General features: G+C 36.5%; 1 protein-coding gene across 1 annotated transcript in view; it reads left to right on the top strand.

Moving 5' to 3' along the window:
- The window catches only part of NAALADL2 (N-acetylated alpha-linked acidic dipeptidase like 2), a 1292620-nt gene that overhangs the window by 941947 nt on the left and 324397 nt on the right, over positions 1 to 26276 (top strand). Inside the window, exon 8 of the mRNA XM_032407181.1 lies at positions 19497 to 19640. Within this exon, the coding sequence (XP_032263072.1) occupies positions 19497 to 19640 (144 nt within the window). The remainder of the gene's footprint in view (positions 1 to 19496; positions 19641 to 26276) is intronic.

Here is a 26276-nt window from a genome sequence, read left to right as displayed (position 1 = left end):
GATCAAACGATGACATTGACATTTCTGATTTGGATTGCTAAGAGCATCATGGAGCCACTCACTGATATGGAAACGGTAGAAGAAGAGGGGCAGGTCAATAAGGGAAAGAGTAAAGTAGAGAAATAAGATGAGCTTCGAATAGTTGATGTGAAGGTTCTGTAGGACATACAAATAAATGTACAGATGTGAGGATGGTCTCTGTGATTCCTATCTACCCAAGATGTTCTGTATTTAAAATAGGCTATTGTGTTAACTTTACCCCTCTATTACTTCTCCTGGTCCCTCAGTCTCCTTGCTCCCAAGAAGTAGTAATGTTTCCTGAAGTTACATTATTGAATACAGTTGAAAATGAAGCAGTTTATTCACCATAGCAATACAGTATATTCCTATTAAACAAAAGGATAAGTTTACCTAGAACAAATATCTGCCATGAAGTTTTTTTTTTTCTTATAATACAGCTAAGATAAATGTGAAGATGAATCCCATTGGTATTTAGGTGTTGATCAAGAAGAGACAGTAAAGCTTATTTGGGGTATAAGGGATTGCAATTTAAGAGACAAAGAGTCCACAGAAATCAAAAGTGTGCTGGAATTGCAAATGGACAGTGCAGGTTTATAAAGGCAAAAAAACACAAGGTTACATAACTTGTTTTGAAAGAATTATGATTGGTTCTGACTTGAAGTGAAAGTTTAAACTGACTATGGAATACACAATTAGCTATTTAGCTAACAAGTGTTATATTATCTCAATTTCAGTGTAAAGTAGAAAGATGTGTTCCAGGAGGTGGTCAAGTTGCAGTTGACAAAAAGCAAAGTTCATGGTGTTCCAAGAATTGAAACAGGAGAGGGTTATAGACCCTACTTCCTCGGTGTCCTTTCAGCGCTGTTTTGAATGACTTTCTTAGCAATGTTTACTTCATTTTGAATCTTCTTTCACAAAGGGATGGTGACCCCTGTGTTTGAAAGTGCAGTGAAATTTTGAATAATGAGCAAATTAATAAATCTTGGTAACACACTCATCCAGCAATCTGTTTTGTGGCACCTTTGCAGCTTGATCCCTTGCTTGAGAGTGATGACACTGATTGAAACAACTTGGTTAAAATTCCTGTTGGCAAATACCATCCACTCAAGTGAAGAAATTGCAAACCCATTGTCAGAAACAGTGTCTGACATTCACATAAAATAACTGGCCCTCAGCCTTGACTGTTGTAGAGCAGTGTGAATGACTAGCTCCTCGGGATTTCTGTTTTTTTTGTTTCTCTTTTTTTTTTTTTCCTTCGAGTGTTTGGTTACTGTAGGAAAACTGTAAGAAACACATTCATTAGAAAAAATATGTTACCTCATATTAGTCAGTTTAAAACCAAATCTAATCCACAGAGGTGCTTTGCTTGACTGTTAATATGTTGTTATTGTTTTTGTCGTTGTTTTGAAATTGAATTTGAATGTGGTAGTGAGTCTTTGGATTTGAGTTGCCATGGCCCCACCATTTCTGTTAGTTCCACAGAGGCCCTCATTTACACATTTTGTTTTCAGTTGGCACCACAGGTCTTGGAGTCTGTGATTCCCATTTCTATTTGTAACTGTGATTTTAAGATGGCAGATCATAAGATTTCAGATAAAATCTTATAAAATCGCATCATATGGGGCACCTGGGTGGCTCAGTCAGTTAAGCCTGTGCTTTGAGCTCAGGTCATGATCCCAGGGTCCTGGGATTGAGCCCCATGTCTGACTCCCTGCTCAGTGGGGAGTCTGCTTCTCCCTCTACCCTCCCTAGCCCCCCTGCCCCGCCCCGGTTCACGCTCTCTCTCTCTCATTTATTTTTACTCAACTTCATATCTTTATACATATTTGCTGCTTACAAAAAAGGATAAGCTGGTCAGCAGCTGAATCTTTTTAATGGCACCTGTGCAACTGACAGGGTGTCAGGGAAGGTGCCACATTTGTAGGAGATATGTCTGTCCCTGGTTTTGCAATGAGTAAAAACATAATGTGCTGACTAAGAGACCTGAGCCACCTCATGGTGACATGGTACCTTATTCAGACCTGTGATTAGTTTTAGTAGGTAATTATTTTTGAAAGATTGCCAGACTGTTTTTGAACTCTGTCTGACATTTAAGGCCAGAAAACTTCACTTCTGGTCATCAAAGGCTTATGGCAGAAGAAAAAGTATGACTGGGTAGGTTATTTCTTAAATATATGTTGCTTTCCAGTTACTTTACCACTTTTAGGACTTAGAAAGGATCAAGCTGCTGAATCAACTTAGAACAAGCTCTGAAATATTATTTTTAAAAATTAACAGTGATGAAATCATTAGCATATGAAAGAAGTAGATTGTTGGAATATTATTATATTATTATTATTATTTCTTGCAGTTTTCTGGGATTATTTCTCACATAACATATTGCTAAGGCACTGTGCTTCCAACACTTTAAGCACACTGAACACCTTATATTTAGGAAATGGGAAATGAAAAACATTCTAAACATTAATGAATTTCTTTTCATATATTCTTTCTGAAACAATGATACACGTATTAAGTGGTTCACTACCCTTTCTCCATGTACTGTTGTAAGTGCTGATCTATGGGAGATACATGTCATATATATTGCGAACATATATGTATATATTAAAAAATTACCTTCAGATGAGAAAATTATAAAATATGTCACCGAACTTATAGGGCAACACAAATATGATTTTACAACACTGGCAGGCAAGAATGTCCTTGGTATTCATAACTCAAAATGCTTTTGTTTCTGTCTTTCAATAGCTCATCATTATATTTGATGTATATTTCATACCCTTAAAAATATTAGATTTCTTGTTTTTCAGAGTAAATGACCAACATTTCACTAGCATTTTCCAGTAGACCTATTTTCTAATTTTATCTGCTTTTACACCTCTCATCTCAGAGAGAAAAACATTCAAGTAATTCAGTTTACTTTCATATATACCCAAATATTGCTTAAAGTTCCTCATGCTGTTAGATTCATACTTTTGTATAGTAGTTTTGGGTTTGTAGAGCAGAAGTTGTAGAAACATGGACTTATAATCCCTTCACATTCAAATATTAACTGTTTGTATTTTCACGGAGAATTATTTTTCTTGCCCAATCTTTTCTACGTTTTTTCCCCCCAGAAACCATGCATACAATGAAGAGCATAAAGGACACTCATCTGAAATGTATAGATGACTAAATGTTTTGTGTTTATAGCAGTGTGATAATTAGGTTTAGATATAGAACATTTCCAGCATCCCCCAAATTTTCAACCCCATTTTTGCATCTTATACGTCTAGAAACTGCCTGATTACTTGACCATAGTCTCCATGGTGGCATATTGCTTGACTTGTGTCACTACTGTAGCTTTAGCATAGAGCTAGAAGATCAGAGTTACTCAACAAATTTTTTTATTTATTTATTTGAGAGAGAGAGAGAGAGTGAGAAACAGCATGAGAGGGGAGAGGGTCAGAGGGAGAAACAGGCTTCCCGCTGAGCCAGGAGCCCTGTGCGGGACTTGATCCCAGGACTTCAGGATCATGACCTGAGCCAAAGGCAGTCGCTTAACCAACTGAGACATCCAGGCGCCCTCAACAAATTTTTTTTTTATGAGAAAGAAAAACTCTCTGTTACATAATACTGAAATGAAAAATTAGTTAACTACTGCAGAATAAAATTATGCATTTTCTCAAGGATCTCCAACTTCATTTTTTTTCAGAAGAACAAAATGCCCAGACACTAGACCAATTACTACTGCTTGTCATACCACAAAACAGAATCTTTTCTCAGTTCAGAAGTTTTATATTGGGTCAGGAAGGCGGAGAGATATCTGAGTGGACAGTTAGGTGTGGGAGTCATGTTGAGGAGTTCAGCCCAGAGTTAAGTGAGTGTGTGGAGAGTGAGAAGAATTTGACCAGCACTCACAATCCAAAAGTTTCCTAGATTCCCTCTACTATCTCAACTCCTACCACTTTGCAATCGGTCTTAGTGATTATGCCTCCTGCATAAGTTCTAAATGCTTTTGCTTTTCTCCATCTCCACTGTTTCTGCCCGGGTCAAAGCCAGCATTAATCCTCACCTGCAAAACTGCAACTGCGTCCTGAATGGTCTCACTGCTTTGTCTCTTACAACTTCCAATCCATGCTGATATATTATAAATGAACTTTTAAACCTCCAAATCTGGTCATGCTACACTCGTCTATATAAAACTTATAGTGCTATTGTTGTTCTTTAAAATTTGCATACATGGGGGCACCTGGGTGGCTCAGTCAGTTAAGCATCTGACTCTTGATTTTGGCTCAGGTCATGATCTCAGGGTCCTGAGATCGGCATCGGGGGGTCAGGCTCCACGCTGGGTGTGGAGCCTGCTTAAGATTCTCTCTCTCTCTCTCCCTCTGCCATGCACATGTACTCTCTCTCTCTCTAAAAAAAAAAAAAAGAATTGCATACATGATAGCTCTATATGTTTCCAACAGACTTTTTCCACACTCAGAGTGTTTTGAGATCTATTTTGATTGCTTAAGGGGATATGTTAAAGTACAGAGTATGGATTGAAAGGGCTTAACCAAATCAAATTCATGATATTAGTTCCCTCTGAAGAGGCAGGGAGAGAGGGGGCAATAGAGTTGGAGATGGTTAGGAAGACTTCTGAGATGTACAAATATGGATAAGACTATTATGTACATTATCCTCTGGAGGAACAGAGAGACCTAATTGATTAAATTGCTCTGAAAATAAAGGCAAGATCTTTTTCAGGCCCTAAGATCTTATTCATGATTCTGTGACCTTCTCTTATATCGTTCCAGTCATGCTTGACCTCTTTTGCTTTCTCAAATACACCATATTCTTTCTTAATTCAGGACCTTCACATATGTGGTTTCTCTTGCTTAGAAGGTTTGGGGAGGATAGGGAATATGGGTCCTATCTTGTAGTGTTAATGATAGTGAAAATAGTTTCAGTCACTTGGGAGGACAATGTACCAGTAAGTATGAAAATTAAAAATTCCCATTTTCTCTCACCCCAAATCTATTTCTCCATAGCAGCCTTACAGAAATCCTCACACATTTACTAGTGGATGTATGAACAAGGATATTCACGAATGTTTTGACTGTAATAGCAAAATTTAGAATTGACCAAATAAATTACAGAATATTAGAATTATGAAATACTATGCAGTACCTGAAGAGAATAAAACAGATCTCTGCAAACTCACATGAAAAATAATCTTTAAGGCAACTTTGTTGTGTGAAAAGAAATACCACATTTATATGTGTATTGCAATATTATTTGATTAAAGGAAAATTCTTTTTAAATTTTGTATATATGAAAGGAATATAAAGTTTAAGATATATGGGATGGTGGTATGGGGGCCTGAAAATGGGGCATGATCAGATGATCTTTAGCTTTATTTGCAATGTTCCTGTTTTTGTAATAAAATTGCATTAATGTATTTTATTTAGATAATTAAAAAATAATAAAGTCCCTACCACCCACAAAAGAGAAATATAGATTATTATATTATGATCTTTTCATTTTTAATATTCTGATTTTATATTTTTTGGTCTTTGAATCATACCTTGAGAACGACCCAATCTAAATTAGACTATTTTCTACTAATTAACCTGCAAATTTTAGAATAACTATAAATGTTATTTATTCTTTGAGTTATATGTGTGTGTGTATACATACATGTGTATATACGTGTGTGTGTGTGTGTGTGGTAACATTTATATGTATGTTAATTTAGGAACTTGAAAGCAATTAAGACTTTTTAAAAGCTTCTATGGTTTTATTTTGAAATATACTCTAATTGAAAGTATTCAGTACAAAACTTAGACATTTCTATCTCACTATTAAAGAGAATCTTTAGTATTTTTGTTCTAATTCCTATTCGTATTATTAACTAAATTGTTTGTAATTCTTGTTTGTCTTCTAGCTGACATCAGTATGAGTCTCACAGATGTTATCATCCTACTTATATTTTATTTATATCTTTGTTATCCAGAGTAGCCTCAATGAATAACTGTAATTTTTTCTCTACACATTATTTTTCCCCTTTGAGGTTTCCCCATCTCAATAAGCTAAACATATAAGATTAGCTTAGAGGTGGATTCATGAAAATTTGCTGTAACTATATTTAAAAGGTCTACACATTTTCTGTCAATAATTAAAGCAGAAATCTGGAATGCTGCATCTTTATATTATGATATGGAACTAGTGTGACATTAGTTAATTTTTTAGAATGTCTTATTACTTATGGAGAACTATTGAATTTTAATATCAGTCTAGGTTGTATAGATACATAATATGTGATCTTATAAATCTAGCATGTTATTGATATTTTATTAAAATGTGAAATAATTTTGAAATTTCAGATAGTACAAATAAATCCTGAATGCATGCAGAAAGTAGTTGATGTCTTCTTTTGTATTGAAAAATGAACTTGACTTGAACATAACATTCTAAAAATAGCCATCTTGCTTTCATATGATTTATATTTTCTTTGAAACAACCTTGTAAGTGCACTGCTCTTTTTCTTCATTTTATACCAAAGGTACTATGAGAAAGTAGGCATAGAATATCCTATTATCTGTTTGATTTGTGTATCTCAGTACACTCACAAATTGGGCAGGAAGTAGAAATGTTTATATTTTTTTCTCTATGGGAACCTCAAAAGAATGAAAAGAAGTGATAGCAGGACAATATACACTATCAGAAGGAACAACTAGAGATTGCATTTTTTTCAGTTTTATTGGACAGTATATGGATAGTATTTGTCACTGGAATAATGTGGCTCATTTATATTGTACCTATTCTTCTGTGGAGCTCAAAGCACTTTATGGGTACTCTCATTAATCCTAAAGCCTGAGCTAGGTATTTGGCAGCTTTTGTCCTCACTTTATGGCCTGGGAGACAGCAGTTTAAAGGATGTCATTGTGCAAGCATTTGCAAAGTGTTCAGAAAACAACCAGTGGGGTTAACTGTAATGTGAACTGGTGAGGAGGACTTTTTACTTTATTTATGTTTTATTTATTTATTTTATATACTGTTATTTATAAAGTAGTAGTTGTCCAATGAAGCCAAGCACTATATATAATTATTTAAAATATTCTGACTCCTCTTTACCTCCAGGACAGTTTTCCTGCTGAATGTGTCATTAATAGGACTTTGATTCTTCCACATATCCAGGATTGAAACCTGACTTGCTGCTTCTGTCACCTCATTGCCTCTACTCTGTTCAGTGGGTTGCCAAGTGTTGACAATTCTACTTTTCCAAGTTTTTTACATGAATCTTTACCTTTCTTCTTCTAGAGACATCCTCGTTTGTGCAGGTGTTAGTTCTTCTTGAGAAATTGCTATAGCTTCTGACACGTGTGTTAGACCCTTAATTCCAGAGTCTAAAAGAAGCCAACTGAGCCCACATCTGTTGCTTACTAGCAATGTGATTTTAAGCATCTCAAAGTTTCTGAGCTTTAGAGTCATTTCAGTGAAAAAGAAATCACAATAACTAAGTTGAAAAATTGTATCATCGTGTATAAAGTGTGGAAATGGAATGAGATGCTATATGCTGAATACAAGCTCTGTGTCTGGCAAAAAAGGGGATCAATTTTTGTTGTTTTCATTGTATCCCCTTTTCCTGGTATGTTCTTTTCTGCAGATCACTCTCAGATCAATATTTCTTTTTTTTTTTAAGATTTTATTTATTTATTTGACAGAGAGAGACCAGCGAGAGAGGGAACACAAGCAGGGGGAGGGGTAGAGGGAGAAGCAGGCTCCCCGCAGAGCAGGGAGCCCGATGCGGGGCATGATCCCAGGACCCTGGGATCATGACCTGAGCTGAAGGCAGACGCTTAACGACTGAGCCACCCAGGCGCCCCAGATCAATATTTCTTAAATCCATTTTCATGGTACCAATTCTCTGCTCAAAACCCTATCAAAATCCCTAGAGTTTCCCTAATATTCCCCATGCTTCTTCGTCCACTACCTCAACAAGGACGCTATAATTTTAGCCTTAATCTACAACGCATACTGTTACTTCCAGTTAAGCTTGGCCACTTGCCATTCCTTTTCCACACCTATTTTTTTCCTACCACAGCCCATTTAATCATGCTGATTCTTTTGCCTAGAATTATCTCCCTTATACCATTTTCTTTATAGTTTGAAACTTACATATTGTATTAAAAATCAGGTCAAAGCCAGGATCATTGGACACCAGATGTTGCTAAAGAGAACAGTTCTAGTAATTGTTTTTCAGTGCTCTCACTACTACTTCTATTTCTTTATAAGGAGTCAAGGAGATTGGCTTCATGGGCCGAACTCTGGCATATTGACCAGGAACCAGTCACAGGACCCTGCTTTTCCACTCACCCGTTCGCAGTGTGTTTTTTGCTTCCACTGAATTCATCACTGTCTTTTTCAGGTACCGGTCTCTCCCTGATTTCTGGTATACCTATTCTCTTCAGGCCTGCTGAAGCCTTCTTCATTTCACTTACCCCAGTAAAGACCATGGGTTTTCTGGCTACTCTGAAACTCTTCCAATCACAGAAGAGTTCCAGTCATGAAGCCAGACATTTTGGATCATCTGTCCCCTCCCAGATCTGCTGGGATCTCTGTTCCAATCCCAACCCAACTGCCACAAAAATGCAATGAAATAGAGTTGCCGACAGGGATCTGTTCTTGCTCTGGAATAACTTCTGGACTTTTTCCTTTTCCAGTTATTTAAGATCCCACTCATTTTCTACCTCTTCTAAGCAACATTTATGACGTTGACTCAGAATGACCTGAAAGGTACTTGATATGTAGTGCAGGGTGTAATAGGACACCATTAGTTTTAGGAAGATTAAATGAAGAAGCTAGAAAGAAAATTGAGGCCAAAGTGAATAATTTTGAATTTTGTTCAAGCTCCATTATCATAAAAAAGCTTTTAAAAGATGACTGTGCCCAGTGCTATTTGAAGTCCTACACACAAGAACTAACAAAGACACCATTGCTGTCCTTACAGAACACCTGAGCTTACTAACTGGACCATTAGTACTATACTATACTAAGCATAGCCATGGCTCTCGCTGTGTCATTGCAGCTTGTGCTATGACTTCAAAGAAGACTTATTATTTAGTGAAATAACCTTTCAGTACAAGAAAAATATTACCTTAGTAAGAAAATAGGCAAAGCATTATTTTAGTATTTTTTTTAATGTCAATTTTGGTCTCATTTCATAAAATACCTTCAGGAAATGTACACACAGAACCAATTACTAAATTACATTCACCAAATTATAGGGCTTTTTAGTAAGAAAATTCCTACATATATAAATTCAGAAGGAAGAATTAATAATAGAATATTTCTTTTTTTAATATTTTACTTATTTATTTGAAAGATAGAGAGATAAAGAGAAAGAGAGAGAGTAGAGGGAAGGAGCAGAGGGAGAGGGACAAGCAGGCTCTGCACTGAGCACAGAGCCCCACTCGGGATTCAATACCAGGACCCTGAGATCATGACCTGAGCTGAAATCAAGAGTCGGAGGCTTAACCGACTGAGCCACCCATGTGCCCCAATAATAGAATTTTTGACTAGAGTTCTGTGTAGAGGTAATTTTTGATGACCAATCTGTGGCTTATTGACAGCGGGGATTTTTTTTTCCATGGTGTATGTTTAAAATCTCTACTTTTTCCTTCCAGGTTTATCTTCTCCTAGTATATATCATCACTTCAGTAAGATAATAGGGTGATATTTTTCAAGTCATAATTCTGTGTGTTATTATTCATAAAAATAATTTTTAATTATAGTGTGAGAAAAATGATAAGCCAGGAGGGGAATTAATGGAAATCTTTCATATTACCCATTCCACATATGAAGGACTTTTCTGTTATTATAGTGGGATATTCACCTCAAAGTTAGATGTAACCACCTAAATACAAAGAGCCTCTTTCAACATTAAGATGAGAAATATTTCTATTAAATTCCTGTCAGGATTATAAAGTACTCTATGGCCATTTGAAACACATTTTGGAGAGGGAACTATCAGCTTACTTAAATGATTGCTCACGGACAAGTTTAGAATCGAAAACTTAGAAACGGAAGTCCTTAGACATTGTATATATGATGAATTCAAGACTGCAAAAGACGTGAAAAACTTTCCCAGAGTCACTTCCCATTTAGAGGCGGAGTAAGGACCAGATATTGGTCTTTGGACTCAAGTCCAGAATCCCTTTCTTGTGTCAGTGTTTCCATGTCAAAAATAGAAGATTCACAAGAAACCAAGAAGATCTGGAAACACTGCATATGTGATAGCTCATTTAATCTAACATCCATATCAGGATAGCGAGGGTTAATTATTTTCTACTTTTATTATCAGAAACATCTAAAAAACTACGTAAACCCAGACATAAAGCGTTGGTTTTCTGCCTGCTCATCTAATCAGCCTCATAAAATAATGTGTTCTCATTACAATCTGGTATGAAGAATTTTATTGTAAATTCATGGTTGCATACTTTCACAACAACCAAAAAACAAACAAAAGCCCATCCACACAGTTTATTTGCTATCTTTTGAAAAATGCAAACTACACTTTTTCTAAAATGAGAAACTTTGCAAATCATTCTGATGTTCATACCCTTCAAGTTTGAGATGGGAGGCTTCTCAGGGGAATGCCTCTGAAGAGGATTGCTTTGCTTATATTACATGTGATGTGCAGATGGCCAATTATTCCAGTTATGAATCTAGACTACTCTCCTTGAAGTAAAGAACAAACTAGATATTTTATCTGTCTCTTAGTTTGCTTTTCTTCTGATATAGTTTATGGTTTATTTCCAAATGTTCATGTTCTTGGAATGCTTTAGGGAATAAAATAGTCTTAGAGTAGACAAATGGTAAATACAAAAAAAATAGAAATATTTAGACTTTCGGGGAATGGGAAATCAGTTCTCATATAAACAATTATTCCTCTGAAATAGAATTAAGAAAATATTTGTCAGCATCTGAATATTACCACTGCCATTGTTCATCTAAATTTTTACTTAAAAATGACAAATTTATAAATACAAATTCAGTGGGATAAAACCCTATGCCAAAGGAAGTCCTGTTTCTTGAGTAGAAAGGATCAGACTACAAAAATGCTTTGGAGAGCATGTTGTTAATGATGGCCACCATCTACCTGAAACATATGAATGGACTTGGAAGTAATTTATCAGTGTTTTGTAAAGTCACAAAAAACCATGTAAGGTATTTATAAAAATATATTCTCATAATTCTCTAAATAATAATAAATTCAATTACAGGACACACCAGATTTCAACTAACAATTTAATTAAATATTATGCTTATGTCCTGTACACTGGCCAAAATGAAGCATATCACCTCACTTAACTGCATATTAATCAAAACTTTTTAGTACAATAGTAAAAACTCTTCCTTAATTGAATGTTTGTTGCATAGCCACAAATATGCAGATGATCCAAGCATATTTGTTTGAGGTGAGAAAATGATGGTAATTTATATTTTAATGTCCTTTGTTCCAAATAATTTCACTTTACAATACAAATCTTGAATTTCTATATCCAAACAGTAAAGAAAAGTGTCTTTAGGAATGGGAAAAGTTGTCTAGCTCCTTCATATTCATTATCAATACCTTTGAGTAAGCTAACTGGAAAAAGAGAGTCCAAATTAAATTAACAAATACTAATATAAATATTAACAATATTAACAGATTTTTCTTGTATGCTATTTTTTTAAGTAAAATTGTACTCTACATAGCTGTATGCTCTTTTAATTTCAGATTATACAGACACTTTGCTTTATAAATGAGTGTGTTACTTCCTATTCCCTTTGTGACTTTTTACAACACATGAGTTAAGCATGAAAATATTGTAATAATTACTATGGAATATGGCGAGATGCTTAGCTTAAGAGAGGACCAATGAAATGAGGAATGAGACCATCTGTGTCTTCAGTTTTAGGATTTTGTGATTGCAAATTTTATATCATGAGTCATGGGTTTTAGGTTTATGATTAGACAGAACAAAATTATTCACTTGAACATTGGTCTGATCATTCATCCAAATGATGCTGCTTTTTACTGTGTAGTGGGCTAAGGCATGGGAATATAGCAGTGAATCAGTCCCCAAGAAGCTTACACTCTGGTCAGTGAGCAGAAAATAAAAAGGAAATTAGAAAAAAGCAGTGTTTACTAAATGTCTAAACAAGGATTTATATGGGGGCATATGCAAGAACTAAGCTTCCCAGAGTAAGTGACATATAAGAGTTGGGTACCTGGCATTGGCCAGCTTTTTTTTTTTTTAGTGAGGGAGCTGGGGGAGGGGAGTGGGAGGAGGGAGAGAGAGAATATTAAGCAGGCTCCAAGCCCAGTGCAGAGCCTGATTTGGGGCTTGATCTCACAACCCTGGGATCATGACCGGAGCCAAAATCAAGAGTCAGGCTCTTAACCTTCTGCGCCACCCAGGCGCCCCAACATTGGCCAGTTTTTAGACCTACAATTTATATTAGTTTGAGGGCAGGCAGGAAATATGATGTAAATTAAAGAAATAATAATTCATTTTAGTTACGAAAATAATCATCAATAAAAACATCCTATATGGCAAAAATAAATACATGTGTGTATGTGTGTGTGTGTGTGTATGTATATATACACACACACAGACACAGAGAACACAGATGAGCTCCAAGAAGACTGCATAGCACAAAGCATTTTTAAGTGTTAATGATTTCATTTTTAATAATAACCTGAACAACACAGTACTGAATTTGACTAGCTTGAGGGAGGATGGTGCTATTCATAACCAGCAGGTTATGAAATGCTGAAATTATAAAGGATCAGCTGTATCTACAAGGACATCAAAATGACTAGCCAATTTAGCGCACTGGTCATTTCTGGAAAATAACTGTAAATTTAGTGAGCTAAAATAAAAATGAAAAAAACATTTGCGCCAGTTATTTAATGGTCTGATTTCTGTCAAAGTGGCAGTTCCCTGGAGAAAGTCAAATCAGGTATTCTGGGATAACATCACTGATAGCAACTTGTTCATTTGCTATTTGTGTCTTTTTATAAAAGTGCAGCACAAAATGTCTTTTTAAAAATCTTTGCTTTTTAAGCTCTCTGATTGCTTGGTTCGCTGGCAAGTGGGAAGTATTTACATTTTAGGTTTGTCAGTCTTCTACTATAATGAATTATAATACTTGAAAACCAAGGGAAAAAAAAAAGAAGTCAAATCAGTTAGCTATTGTAATATTTATTCATGGCTGAAATAAAGTGTTGTAAATGTAATTCTGATCTCGAGTCACCAAATTTATCTTTGGAGAAAGGACAAAAACAAAAAGAAGTGTTCTGAGTCCAATTTCAACTTGTTATTTAGCGATAGCATACGAGCGGCCTTGTTTCCCATTTTGAAAGAGCCTCTGAGAAAAACTGTTGATTTTGGGTTTATTGATACAGTTAAAGGCTGTGTCATCTTTAATTTGGGGGAAGGTGAGCAAACACAGGCTATTATTTTTTATCTTCTTCATCCTGCTTTTTATATCTTCTTTGCTGTGAAAATTATGTAAATTGTGCTGTGGAAAAATATACAATGATTTAGGCCAGTGCTTATCTAATGTGCCTGTGAATCACCTGGGGATCTCGTTAAACTACCGATTCAGATTCAGAAGGTCTGGGGTGGAGTTTCAGATTCTGCATTGCTAATGAGTTCCTAAATTATGCCCCTGCTGCTTGTCCAAGGACTACACACATTGAATAAAAAGAGTCTATAAGATCTATGCTTATATCATGTAGCAGGATCTTAGGTTTACACACACAGGCGCTGAGGGTTGAGTTACAGTCCTCAGCTTGGAAACTGTACTATCCTCTCCAATGGCAGCACATTATCATCACTAATCCATACAAGGCTCCTCTTGCTTTATTTACCAGCATTATTATTATTATTTTTTTTACCTTATTTTACTTCTTGGTGCATTAATCTGATGATCCCAGTGTCTAAGATTTCTGGTTTCTGAAGGCTTATTTATTTATTTATTTTAATATTCTTTGGGTAATCAGTGCTTGCTACCTACACTTCTTCAGTTGAGTTTAAAAGAATTCCATCTTGCCATACAAAAAGAGTAGCTGGCAGATAACAGAGTGTTCATGTTTTCTGTATACACCTAACCAGATATGATTGAAGTGGGCATCAACAATTTGAAAAAGCATAATGCAAAGCCTACTAAATATGTACAATTAGAAAACCTTTTCACTTATTTTTGACCTCATTTCTTCTAAGTTTCATCCACTGTGGTTCAGGCTGTCAGCCTCTAAGGTAATGCACTTTTTATTTCACGAAGTCAGAATAATGAAGGCCATTCAGTGTCACCTTGGTTATTCAGGTATAGTAGATGGGATGACAACACTGGCATAGTGAAATTGTCTATACATTACATTTCACAGAGTCAGTCAGTGATAAAGTCAGACTTGGAACTCTATGTCCTTTTTCCTCTTTCTACTACATGCATGTGGCCTTGTGTCAGGGATTGGATTATTGATGGCATGGATTGATTTGGATCTTTATCTGGATTGCAAGGAGTGCATAAGGTGAAGAGAGAACTACCTATCTAGTAAAAAAAAAAGTTAGTGTCAGTCTTTACTGAGCATAAACAATGAACTGGGCATGATATCTATGCTATAATCTAAAAGTTGGAGTCCCGGGGCTGGGTGGCTCAGTCGGTTAAGCGTCTCCCTTTGATTCAGGTCATGATCCTGGGGTCCTGGGATCCAGCCCCACATCTGACTCCCTGCTCAGGGAGGGAGCCTCTGCCCCTCCCCCCTCTGCCCCTCCCCCCTCCTGTGCTCTCCTTCTCCCTCTCTCTCTCAAACTAATTAAATCTTTAAAAAAATAAAAATAAAAGCTGGAGTGCTAGGAGGTAATGTCAACATCTTTTCTGTATGGTGCCCTTTCCATCAGGCACACAATCTGCCTGATTTTCAACACATACCTTATAGTTCATAAATGTGTTTTAAAATATAAATGAATAAAAATGGTATATTATTTGGTTTTATCCAAAGCCTCTTCATAATGTAAGAAAATAAAATTCTCAGCTCTTCAATAAACGAGTAAAAAAAATAACATTTGTCCATAATTTAATCTTAGTATACTATAAAGTCCTGCTTTTACTATCTGCTCTCAGAAGTGAACTGTTTGTCAAACTTCCATTAAGCTGAAGGTGAAAAATTAATGAACCACTTCAGATATTTCAAAACTAATGCAAGTCTATTAGTCATGCAGAAAAAAAAAATCAAAGATTTAAATACGTTCAATTAGGGTTTAGGGTTCACTCATATTTAACTCTTAAATATATTGCTTCATATGCCTGATAGAGCATTATAGAGAAAAAGGAAATGCAGTTATTGATTTTTTCATTAACAGATAAATACATATCAGATTATTTTATTTATAGAGATAGTCTTTTTAAAAATTTTTTATTGTTATGTTAATCACCATACATTACATCATTAATTTTTGATGTAGTGTTCCATGATAGCGGGAGGGGAAGAATGAGGGGGGGGAGATAGTCTTTTTTTTACATGCAAAAGGTAAGTTTACAGCAAGGTTAACCAGTGAGTTGATGGGGATAGATGGGTTTTGAGAGTCTATGTAATATGTCTGCTGTGGGAGGCAGTTAGCTGGAGAAAAAGCACAAATGTATAGCAAGCATAGGATTAATAAAATTATGATTTATTCTTTAGTTGTACCCTTGTTCCATCTTCAAGGCATTCAGAAAACCAGTGAGATAGTGGCATTGAAACTATTTTTTAAAGAATTGCTGATCCTGTTGTGTCCCTGGCCTTGTGTTAGGCATTGTGTGTTATGCAGTAATGAAGAAGACTTCAAGGAATTTAAGAGTTTAAAGAGGAGAAACAAAGTGATAAAGTGATAAGTATGAAATGTAATGATAATGTTAATTAGAAATGACAAACACTACAAAGAAGTTCAGAAATATCACATAGAGAGATGAGGGCAACAGAGAAAGCTTCTTGTAGAAAGTGACTTTTGAGTTGGGTTTTAGAGAAAGTGTAAAGTTCAGATAGTGTGATGCGTGAGAATAGCCAGTAAAGCGCAAGGAACGGCTGCAGCAACAACCTGGAGGACGTACAGCGCAGAATACATGGGTGGACAGCGTAACGGTTAGCATAAAATGTGTGGAGACGAACGATCGGAAATAACGTTCAAAATATAAGGTCTGAGATTGTGAAGAGCCTTGAATGGCAAACCAAAGAGTTGGGCATTCGATCTGGGGAGGGGTGAGATCATGTAGCATTTTAAAAAGTTTCGTTTTGTGTTGGTAATGTGTCAGCACCTAACGTCCATGAAAAGACCAAAATCACAGATCGCACATTTCTCATAAATACTGTTTCACTGTCCCATGTACGCTAGAAATCCTGAAGGTAATGGCCGACGGAGAAAATCCATTCTGGGGAACCAGAGTAAGAGGGCTATGTCGGGGCTTCCCAGCGGATGTGCTGAGGGGCGCCATCTATGCCTTGGATATAAACCACTATGGCCCCGGGTGCGACCTAGAGCACAGAGACTCAGGGCTGGTCACCTGAGGCTGACAGTAGCTTCCTTGAGGTGTGAGCATTCCCTTCAGGTTGTCTCAGTGCACTGAATGGCTTCGTGTGCTGTATGAGCCCTGCAGGGCCTGGCTCACGGCCATGCAGTGTGCACAGTGGCACCGGCCCCCACTCAGAAGGGCCCACGCTTGATTTAATGCTCTGCTGTTACCATCTTGAGATTCTTCATGCTTTTTGAACAGGGAGTCCCACATTGTCATTTTGCTCTGGGCCCTGCAAATTATACGGCCACTCTTGGTCCTATGACATGAACATTGCTAGGAAGCAATGAACTACACTGTGGTCAAAATGCACTGTCATCTATCCATATAAAAAGGGTTCCCGGATTATGTAACCGGCACTGTGTTTACATCACAAACCTGATCCTGAGCTTGAATCTTTTTTTTTTTTTTTTTTTTTTTAAAGATTTTAATTATTTGACAGAGAGAGACACAGCGAGAGAGGGAACACAGGCAGGGGGAGTGGGAGAGAGAAGCAGGCTTCCTGCGGAGCAGGGAGCCTGATGCGGGGCTCGATCCTAGGACCCTGAGATCATGACCTGAGCCGAAGGCAGACGCCTAACGACTGAGCCACCCAGGCGCCCCTTGAGCTTGAATCTTTGTTATTTTTTCTTCAAAGTTAGGACTGCTATGGCTGCCATAGGCCTAAGCTAAATATCATTTTTTTTTTTTTTTTTTTTAGCCTTGTGGTTTTTAAGATGATAAATTAAGGAAACACTTCTGTAACATATTTTCTCATTTATAATCTGCCTCCTGGAGCCTGGATACCAGTATGGTTGAGCTCTGCACCCCCTGCAGTCCTATCAAATTAAATTCTGAGAAAACCTTTGGCAATCATTTTCCCTAATAAAAATTCTGAAAAATAAAGCTCTGTGTTCACAGACATTTTGGCTGCTAGAGAGAGTCATTCCATTGTGTATTTCCTCTCTGAGTCAGTATAAATATATCAACTGAATACATATTTTTTAGTTCTTAAGCGCAGTTTAGTTTATTCTCTCCATCCTCTTTACTCTGAGTACTTGTGGATTTTTCTTTTACTTCTGTCACATAGTTTTCTCTCCTTATTTTTATTTTTCTCAAAGTTACAGATAAATATATTCAAATAATTCTACAAAGTTAGTTTACAAAAATCTCATCTTCTCCCCTCCTTCCCTATGTTTTCTCTTTCCTTTCTCACCCAAAGGCAAACACTCAGTTTCTTTCAGTAGTTTTAGTTGTTCCCTACATTTTATATTTACCTCTCTGTCTCTCAAAACATATTTATCAGTTGAATTCATTTTTTCAGTTTTATTCATTACCAGTATGGAAGATAAAGATTTAGTTTGCTTTCACAAGTCTTCATAGGCCATCACCCCTGACTTTTGCCCTTTTCTTTTTTTTTCCAAGAGTATCATTTTGTGTGTGTGTTAGTCATTATTTATATGATTTTGACTATGTAAATATTATTACATTGTATGATGATTACACTTCTTTCTTGAACAACTTTTTGCTCCCTCTGAAGCTAAAGGTTGTCTGATGGTTAGATTTCTTATTTTTCTATGTATCTGGAAGCTCCTCACATGCTAACTCTCTGAGTTCTACTGTCAATATTCTCTCAATACATTAGCACACATCTGGTTTTTCAATTTTCCTTGTCTTCCTGGAGACCTCCTTCCCCGAGCCTCCTGACCCCCTTACTCTTCTCCTCACAAGCTCTGATGCATGTGTGCCTTCTAGGATTGTCCTTGGCGGAGGGTGCCTACTTAAGAATGGCAAAATTGAGTTGATTTGAAATTCTGTATAAGGATGGGGTTTATTGACTGATGGACTTTAACAGAGGATGTCTCTGGTGAGGTGTTTTATTGGTGGACTTCCAGATTTTCAGTATTTTTATATAGTCTCCATTGACCTGGTTATTTACTACAAGTGAACTTCCTATTGCCCTACCTGGAAGGAAGGATTCTGGGCACCAAGACAGTAAAACATTTGACAAGTCTCTGCAATTATAAGACCATCCCATTTTAAATATGAGATACCGCCCCCCTTCACTGTGTCTGGTGTCTTCCTCCCTGTTCAGCATCCCCTTTCACTTTTCTGAGGGAGTGGGGGGAGGAATAGGCACTCTTTTGATTGAAGGCATGAATGACCACTTCAGGAGGAGAGATACCTTCACGATTAGAATTTCATCAAATTCTCCTGTTTCCCCCTCCTTTACTCATATGGTTTTTTTAAAGGTTTTATTTATTTATTTGAGACACAGAGAGAGAGAGATCATGAGCACGGGGGAGTGGGAGAGGGAGAAGCAGACTCCCCGCTGAGCAGGGAGCCCAATGTGGGACTTGATCCCAGGACCCTGGGATCATGACCTAAGCTGAAGGCAGCCGCTTGACCGACTGAGCCACCCAGGCGCCCTCCTTTACCCATGTTTTAATAGGTAGGCGCTGTGGCCAATTCCTAGGCCTTTCTGGCTTCTGTGGTACAAACTGCATTGCTTCTCAGCTTACCCTCTGCTGGCTTAGGTTTTGGTCTCCTTGGGTCTGTTACATCAGTTGACACTTACGCATCTGCTTTCTAGCTTTTAAAATCTTATTGCTACTGTCCCTTCTCTTTGGTCAGCCCCTGTGGATTTATGCTTTTTTATTCCTTTATTGTCATTTCAGTGGAGTTCTATGGGAGAATGGAGGTAGATGCATGTGTATAATCTGCCATTATTAACTAGGATACATAATAGTATTTGGACTGAAGTACCTCAAATCATCTTTAATAAGTAGAGTATAACTAAGGTATAAACAAATGAACTAAGATAAACATATGGTTCATATTTTAAATACTCATTACAAAAAACGTCTCTTCAAGTGTTTTTAATTTCCGTTTGCTAAGGATTCTGTTCCCTTCTCTTTTTGATCCAGATGGAAGCTTTAGGCAAAACCGATCAAACCTCACGTCTCTGCTAGTTCAGCCCATCTCGGCATCTCTCGCTGAGAAACTGATCTCTTCACCAAACAGCAGAACCAAAAACGGTGTCTGTAGCCCTCTAGAACTTCCAGATAATGGTAAAGTATTTCATGTCTTTCTGTGTATTGTGTAGTTTTTGTAAGGACCATGATCATTTGTAATCTCTTAAATTGACATGTTTTGAATTATTCCTTAAAAAAAAAAAAGTTTATTTTTTGATGAGGTGAGCATTTATTTCTCTCCTGTGGCTCTTTAAGGGACATTTCTGGAAAGTAATTTTGATAAAGACTGAGAGTTGATCAAACTGAGAGATCAAAAAAAAGAGGGGGGAAGCAAAAAGCATTTTAAACTGCAACAAAGAAAAGCAGCTTTACAAATAAAGCATTTTGTACATTCACGAAAATCTGCTTAACATAGCTTCCTCGTTTCAGCTTCAGCAGTCTTGTGGGCTGCCAAGATTCAGTGGATAGCAGTCAGCTATCTGGGGTATGAAGTCTTTTAGTAGAAAGCATTAAAGCCTAATTCCTGCGATTGACTTAAAAAATCCCTGTCTTTACGCATCATCGCCTGAGAGATGCTTCTTGCACCTCAGTGCAGTTTGTCAGGCCTTGTTGGAACACACTGTATAAAACTGAAGTAGTTAAGCTACCTGCGGTGGGGTGCAAGCCACGGGCTGCATATTATTTCTGCCTCCAGCCTCAGCATTAGTGTTCTAAAGAAGAGACTCTCTTTACATATTGTTAAATTTGTATCTAGTCATTGTAAAATTCAACGTGAGGACTCTGTTTCTGTGTCCAGACCTGGAGGCTCAACGACCCATGTTTTATCTCATCTGCTTTTCTCTTGACAACAAAAGCATTAAAAAAAAAAAAAAAAATGTTTTGAAGACACCTAAAAAGAAACCCCAAACCTGATACATACAGGATTGCCCTCTGTTAGAGACACGCATACACTTTTCAAAGCCCTATCATTTGAGTGCCTCCTAAACTGATTATTGATTGAGCAGGTAGGAAATATAGAAAACACTGATAAGTCTAGGTCCTCAAAGCAGGAAGGAAGAAGTCTTTGAGGATCTTTTTGTTTTGTTTTGTTTTGTTTTTTCATTTTTTATTGTCTTTTATTCTGAGCCCTACAAATTGATTGTGGGCTCTATTTGTTAAAATATGTAAAAACACTATGATAATACTTTAGTTCTAAGGAAAACACTGTTAAAAAAGCAACAGGATAGGTCTGCTTTTGTAAGGAATTATGCCATATCAAGTTTTCCTCATGGATATAGTAGCTATTATTGTTTTTAGAAAAATTTGTAGATGTAGATATTTCATGTTATAATGAAATAAGGGGTACTCCTTTCATCATCTTTTTAAGTACATTTAGATTTCCCAAATAGTGATGGAGCAGTCTGAGTGAGTTGTGAGTTGTTAAATTTAAACTAGTCTTAAATGTAGGGTAACAAGCTTCTACCCACAGTGTTTTGGATAATAATACTTATGATACAGCCACGATAATTAATTAACTTTTATGTTTTCTCATAAACACATGAACATATTATTTGCTCATTGTGATATATATCAGGATGGGACATGGAAAGGATACAGAATGAAGTGCTATATTTGGGGGCAATAAGAGCAATGCTTATAGTTTATAGAATAAAAAATTAATTTGAAGCATATTACAATTATATCTTATTGTGGAATTTTCTTTGTCTTGAGCCTCAGTATAGGAAAATCTTCACAGAGAAGTTAGGCAGGAGTACATTAAAAATGCATGTACAAATCAACTAATTATTTATTGTACCCATTTAATCCTTTGTATATAACAAATCCAAATTCTCCACAATCCAGACAAGAGCATAGTGGAATTCGCCTATCATATTTGCTTTCTTAGCATCCATTTGCCCCTCCCCCTCTTTGAACTGTTGCCAACATTTCCCAGCAATATAGTATGAATATGTTTGGCCACACCCCAAGCTCTAGAAATAGATCCTCCTTAGCTCAAGTCTATTGGCATATCACATCAACCATATTATAATGGTTGCTTCAAGGATGATCTTGGCCAAACAGGACCAAGACTCAGTTTCTGGAATTTATTTGAGCAATGACTCACTTTAACACTATAGCTGAACAAAAAAAGACTGTAGCCCCGGGATCTCTTGGTAACTTTTTTGGGACCTTGAGAGTATAGCCTACCTGAAAATGGACCAACACAAGGAAGGTACAAGTGAATAATGGGTGGGGGTGGGAAAGAGAGAGAAAATCTTCTCCACATCATTTGAGCCCTAAAGCTTTATCTGAAGCCAAATCTACTGAACTGGCCATGTATATGAGTCAACACCCCCCCTTCCTCCCCTTTTTTTCAGTCAATCTATGTTGGGCCTAACTGAAACAGACCATAAAACTTAAACTAAACAAAGGTATTTAATATCTGCATTCATGAAATAGGTTCAGCAAAATGAAGTGGAGAGCAGGGTATTTATATGGAAAGTCCTGAGAGAACTAAGAATTGTTTGAGGAATAGAAAAATAAGCAGGAAAAAAAGGTCTTGCAATATATATACAAATGGGTTGATTAGATAATTGCATATTGACTGTATTTTATTTTCCACGGTCTTGTCTTACTTTTTATATGGCTTACCTGTTGATCTAATATGTTATCAGTCTTTGTCCTTAAGAATCAACCAAAACATGGGAATTTGAATTTTTGGTTATCAGTCTGAGTTTGTGGTTAAAAACCATGAATATAGTGGAAAAAGGAGAGGAGGAAGTTTAAAATCCATTAACTTAAGGCAAAAAATATAAATGAATCAAGTTAAAAGAAACATTTTAATATGTTTGATGAATCACTTTTGATGAATAGAAAAATGGCTATTTCTGTGTTACATAAAAATGTCGTCAGTGATGACAAGTTTTTACATAAGTAAATTTGGATCATCTCTTCAAATGGAGAAATATATATATATATATATGTTATATATATTATATATATATAATTTCCCTGTTCACAATTTTATATATTCTTTGATAAAAATTACTTTAATTAGAATAATATAGTGAGGTCAGTTATAGCTTTACATATTTCATATGTATGTTGAAGATTTATATTTCTAATTTGTTAGCAGCTACTTATAAGTATTCATTATTATCATTTCTTGAGTAGAAATTTAAAAAGATGTATTAAACATATTGTCTAAAAGTTGAGGTTAAACTAAAATTTATTGGCAAATAGTAAATTTTAGCTTTTCAGGAAATATTCATTAACAAGAAATATTAGTGCAGTTGAATTCAGCATTATTTTTTGTTACATATGAAACTAATCAACCTGTTCAGAGTAGCCCTAACGTTGCTACACGTGAGAAGATCCAGGAGTACATTATGTTCTGTTTAAAAAGTGTCTCCATAGATACATCAAGTAGATAATAGAATGGTATGGAAATGATATGATATGGCCCTTTTTGGGCCCTGGGAAAGAGAATTCCTCAGAAGGCCTGAAAAGAAAATAGAAGAGAATTGCAAACTTGTTTTAGGGAAGGGTAGGCTTAAATAACCTCCAGCCACAAATGTGGAGGAAAATATCCAGAAGAACATGTGAAAATTTCAGTTTGTCTAGACAACTTCTATATAGTATGCATATAGATACAGTGGCCACTTTTTATTACAAAAATTCAGTGAGTCAGAATACTTTTGCAATCAGTGTCATGACAAATGTTAGGAGTCACTAAACTGTGCAATAGCAATTTTATGGCTCTTCAAGCAGCCAGTTGCATAGTGAACCTAGGAGTCTGAGCTGGAAGCTGATAATAGAGTCATCCGTAGAACTAAAGATCAGCCTTCATGAGCTGCCAGTCTGAAGTCCTCGGACAAAAGGAAAAAAAGCTTCAGAAATGACTTTGAAGGACTACTCATCAAGGGTCTTAAACAGAGTGAACATAGGTGGGAAACCTATTGTCCAAAGTCCGCAGAAAGTACAGTCAATTCTCTGTTTCCTGGGGAGTGCAGGTTGGGTTTACCAAGGGTGACACAGATCTGTCATTCACCTAGAACTTCTCACGTTTCCAGCTTTCTGTCTTGACAGTTTTGATTTTCAGAAATGATTCAACTTAGATTCAGTCTAGAGTTGTGTTTGTTTGTTAAAAGTTGTAAAGACAACCTGAGATATACACTCTTAGGCAGAATTACTTTAACAAATGTTTTCCAATTTCTAATGTTTCTCAGCAATTTTTATAGTTTCCTGTATTCTTGTCATATCATTTCTCAAGTACCTGTCGCTTCTTTCAAATTACAGAAGCTTCAACTAAACTTTGTAGTTTATGTATGTGATAAACTCTGTTAGAGCATACCCTGTCTTTATAGTTTGATGATCCACTTTTTGCAATGGGCTGATTCCTCAGTGCCTTTCTGGTGGTACATCCTTCTATTTCCTTCATATATCCAGTATTTCTCCATATCATTCTATTTAGTATTATCCAAACATGTCTTCAAGTTTGTGTCTCTAAGTTGAAAAGCCTCAGTCCTTTAAAGCTCCATGCAAATGCCATGTTCCTCAAGTTGGAAGTAGCATCTCCTGACTCTCTCTGCCATGCTTTAGGCACTTGTATGCTACTTGGAAGAATATGATATTCTTCTGAGCTAAAGTATAAGCAACTTTAATTGTTTTTAAAGATTTTAATTATTTATTAGAGAGAGAGAGAGAGAGAGAAGAGAGGGAGAGAGAGAAGCAGACTCCCTGTTGAGCAGAGAGCCTGACTCAGGGCTCGATCCCAGGACCCTGAGATCATGACCTGAGCCAAAGGCAGATGCTCAACCAACTGAGCCACCCAGGTGCCCCTTCAGTTTTCATTAGAATGTGTTATTTTAGCTTTATTTCTATGTGGTGTTTCGAGGTTTCCTTTATTGCCCAGGGTTCTTTTTTTTTTCTTATTTTTTCTTTTTTATTATAATGTTATGTTAATCACCATACGTTACATCATTAGTTTTTGATGTAGTGTTCCATGATTCATTGTTTTCGTATAACACCCAGTGCTCCATGCAGAACGTGCCCTCTTTAATACCCATCACCAGGCTAACCCATCCTCCCACCCCCCTCCCCTCTAGAACCCTCAGTTTGTTTTTCAGAGTCCATTGTCTCTCATGGTTCATCTCCCCCTCCGATTTTCCCCCTTCATTCTTCCCTTCCTGCAATCTTCTTCTTTTTTTTTTTAACATATAATGTATTATTTGTTTCAGAGATACAGATCTGTGATTCAAAAGTCTTGCACAATTCACAGCACTCACCATAGCACATACACTCCCCAATGTCTATCACCCAGCCACCCCATCCCTCCCACCCCCACCACTCCAGCAACCCTCAGTTTGTTTCCTGAGATTAAGAATTCCTCATATCAGTGAGATCATATGATACATATCTTTCTCTGATTGACTTATTTCGCTCAGCATAATACCCTCCAGTTCCATCCACGTCATTGCAAATGGCAAGGTCTCATTCCTTTTGATGGCTGCATAATATTCCATTGTATATATATACCACATCTTCTTTATCCATTTGTCTGTCAATGGACATCTTGGCTCTTTCCACAGTTTGGCTATTGTGGACATTGCTGCTATAAACATCGGGGTGCATGTACCCCTTCAGATCCTACATTTGTATCTTTGGGGTAAATACCCAGTAGTGCAATTGCTGGATCATATGGTAGCTCTATTTTCAACTTTTTGAGGAACCTCCATACTGTTTTCCAGAGTGTATTGCCCAGTGTTCTATGAGTATTTGGAAAGAGTGTGTGCTGTGTGGTTGTCAGGTGTAGAGTTCTATGCCCACTTAAACTAGGTACCTTAGTCAGGTTATTCAAATAGTTACATCTTATTATTATTATTATTATTATTTTTTTTTTTTTTTAAAGATTTTATTTATTTATTTGAGACAGAGAGAGAGAGAGCACATGAGAGGGGTGAGGGTCATAGGGAGAAGCAGGCTCCCTGCCGAGCAGGGAGCCCGATGCGGGACTCGATCCAGGGACTCCAGGATCATGACCTGAGCCGAAGGCAGTCGCTTAACCAACTGAGCCACCCAGGCGCCCTACATCTTATTATTATTGTTAAAATCTTCTATGTGTATAGATTTGTCTATTTGATTTTGTAGTTCTGTCAGTTTTTGATTCATATATTTTAAGGTCATTTCTTAGATGTTTATAAGTTCAAATACATCATACCTTCCCGGTCAGTTGAAACACTTACCAGATGAAGTGATCTTCTTTATATTTTTAATGCTTGTCTTGAATTTGATTTGGCTTGACATTAATTTAGCCTCACTGGCTTTTTCTTCTTTTATAGTCAGTGTCTTTATGCTATATCCTTTTTTTTTTTTTTTACTATCCAACTTTCTATATATTTCTCTTTTAGCATCTCTTCTTCATAACAACTAGTTTGTATTTTTTAAATTCTACTTAACTCATGACCCTGAGATCAAGAGTCACATGCTTTACCAAATGAGCCAGCCAGGCACCCAACAGCTAATTTGTATTTTAAATACAGTCTGATGATCTTTTAGCTGAAACCCCTAGTTCATTACATTTAATGTGATTATTAATGTATTTATGCTTATATATTTTTATCTGAATTTGTGTTTCTTCCTTGTACCACGTGTTTTCCTTTTGTCTTATTTCTCTCATTAGATTTAGATTATTTTGTCATTATATTTTTCCCTTTACTACTTTAGAAGTTATAAATACTTTCTATATTCTTT

Source organism: Phoca vitulina, unplaced genomic scaffold (assembly GCF_004348235.1).
Source record: "Phoca vitulina isolate PV1807 unplaced genomic scaffold, GSC_HSeal_1.0 scaffold8, whole genome shotgun sequence".
Classification (NCBI taxonomy): domain Eukaryota; kingdom Metazoa; phylum Chordata; class Mammalia; order Carnivora; family Phocidae; genus Phoca; species Phoca vitulina.
Note: the sequence above shows the minus strand (reverse complement) of the source record. Positions and strands in the feature narration are given on the sequence as shown.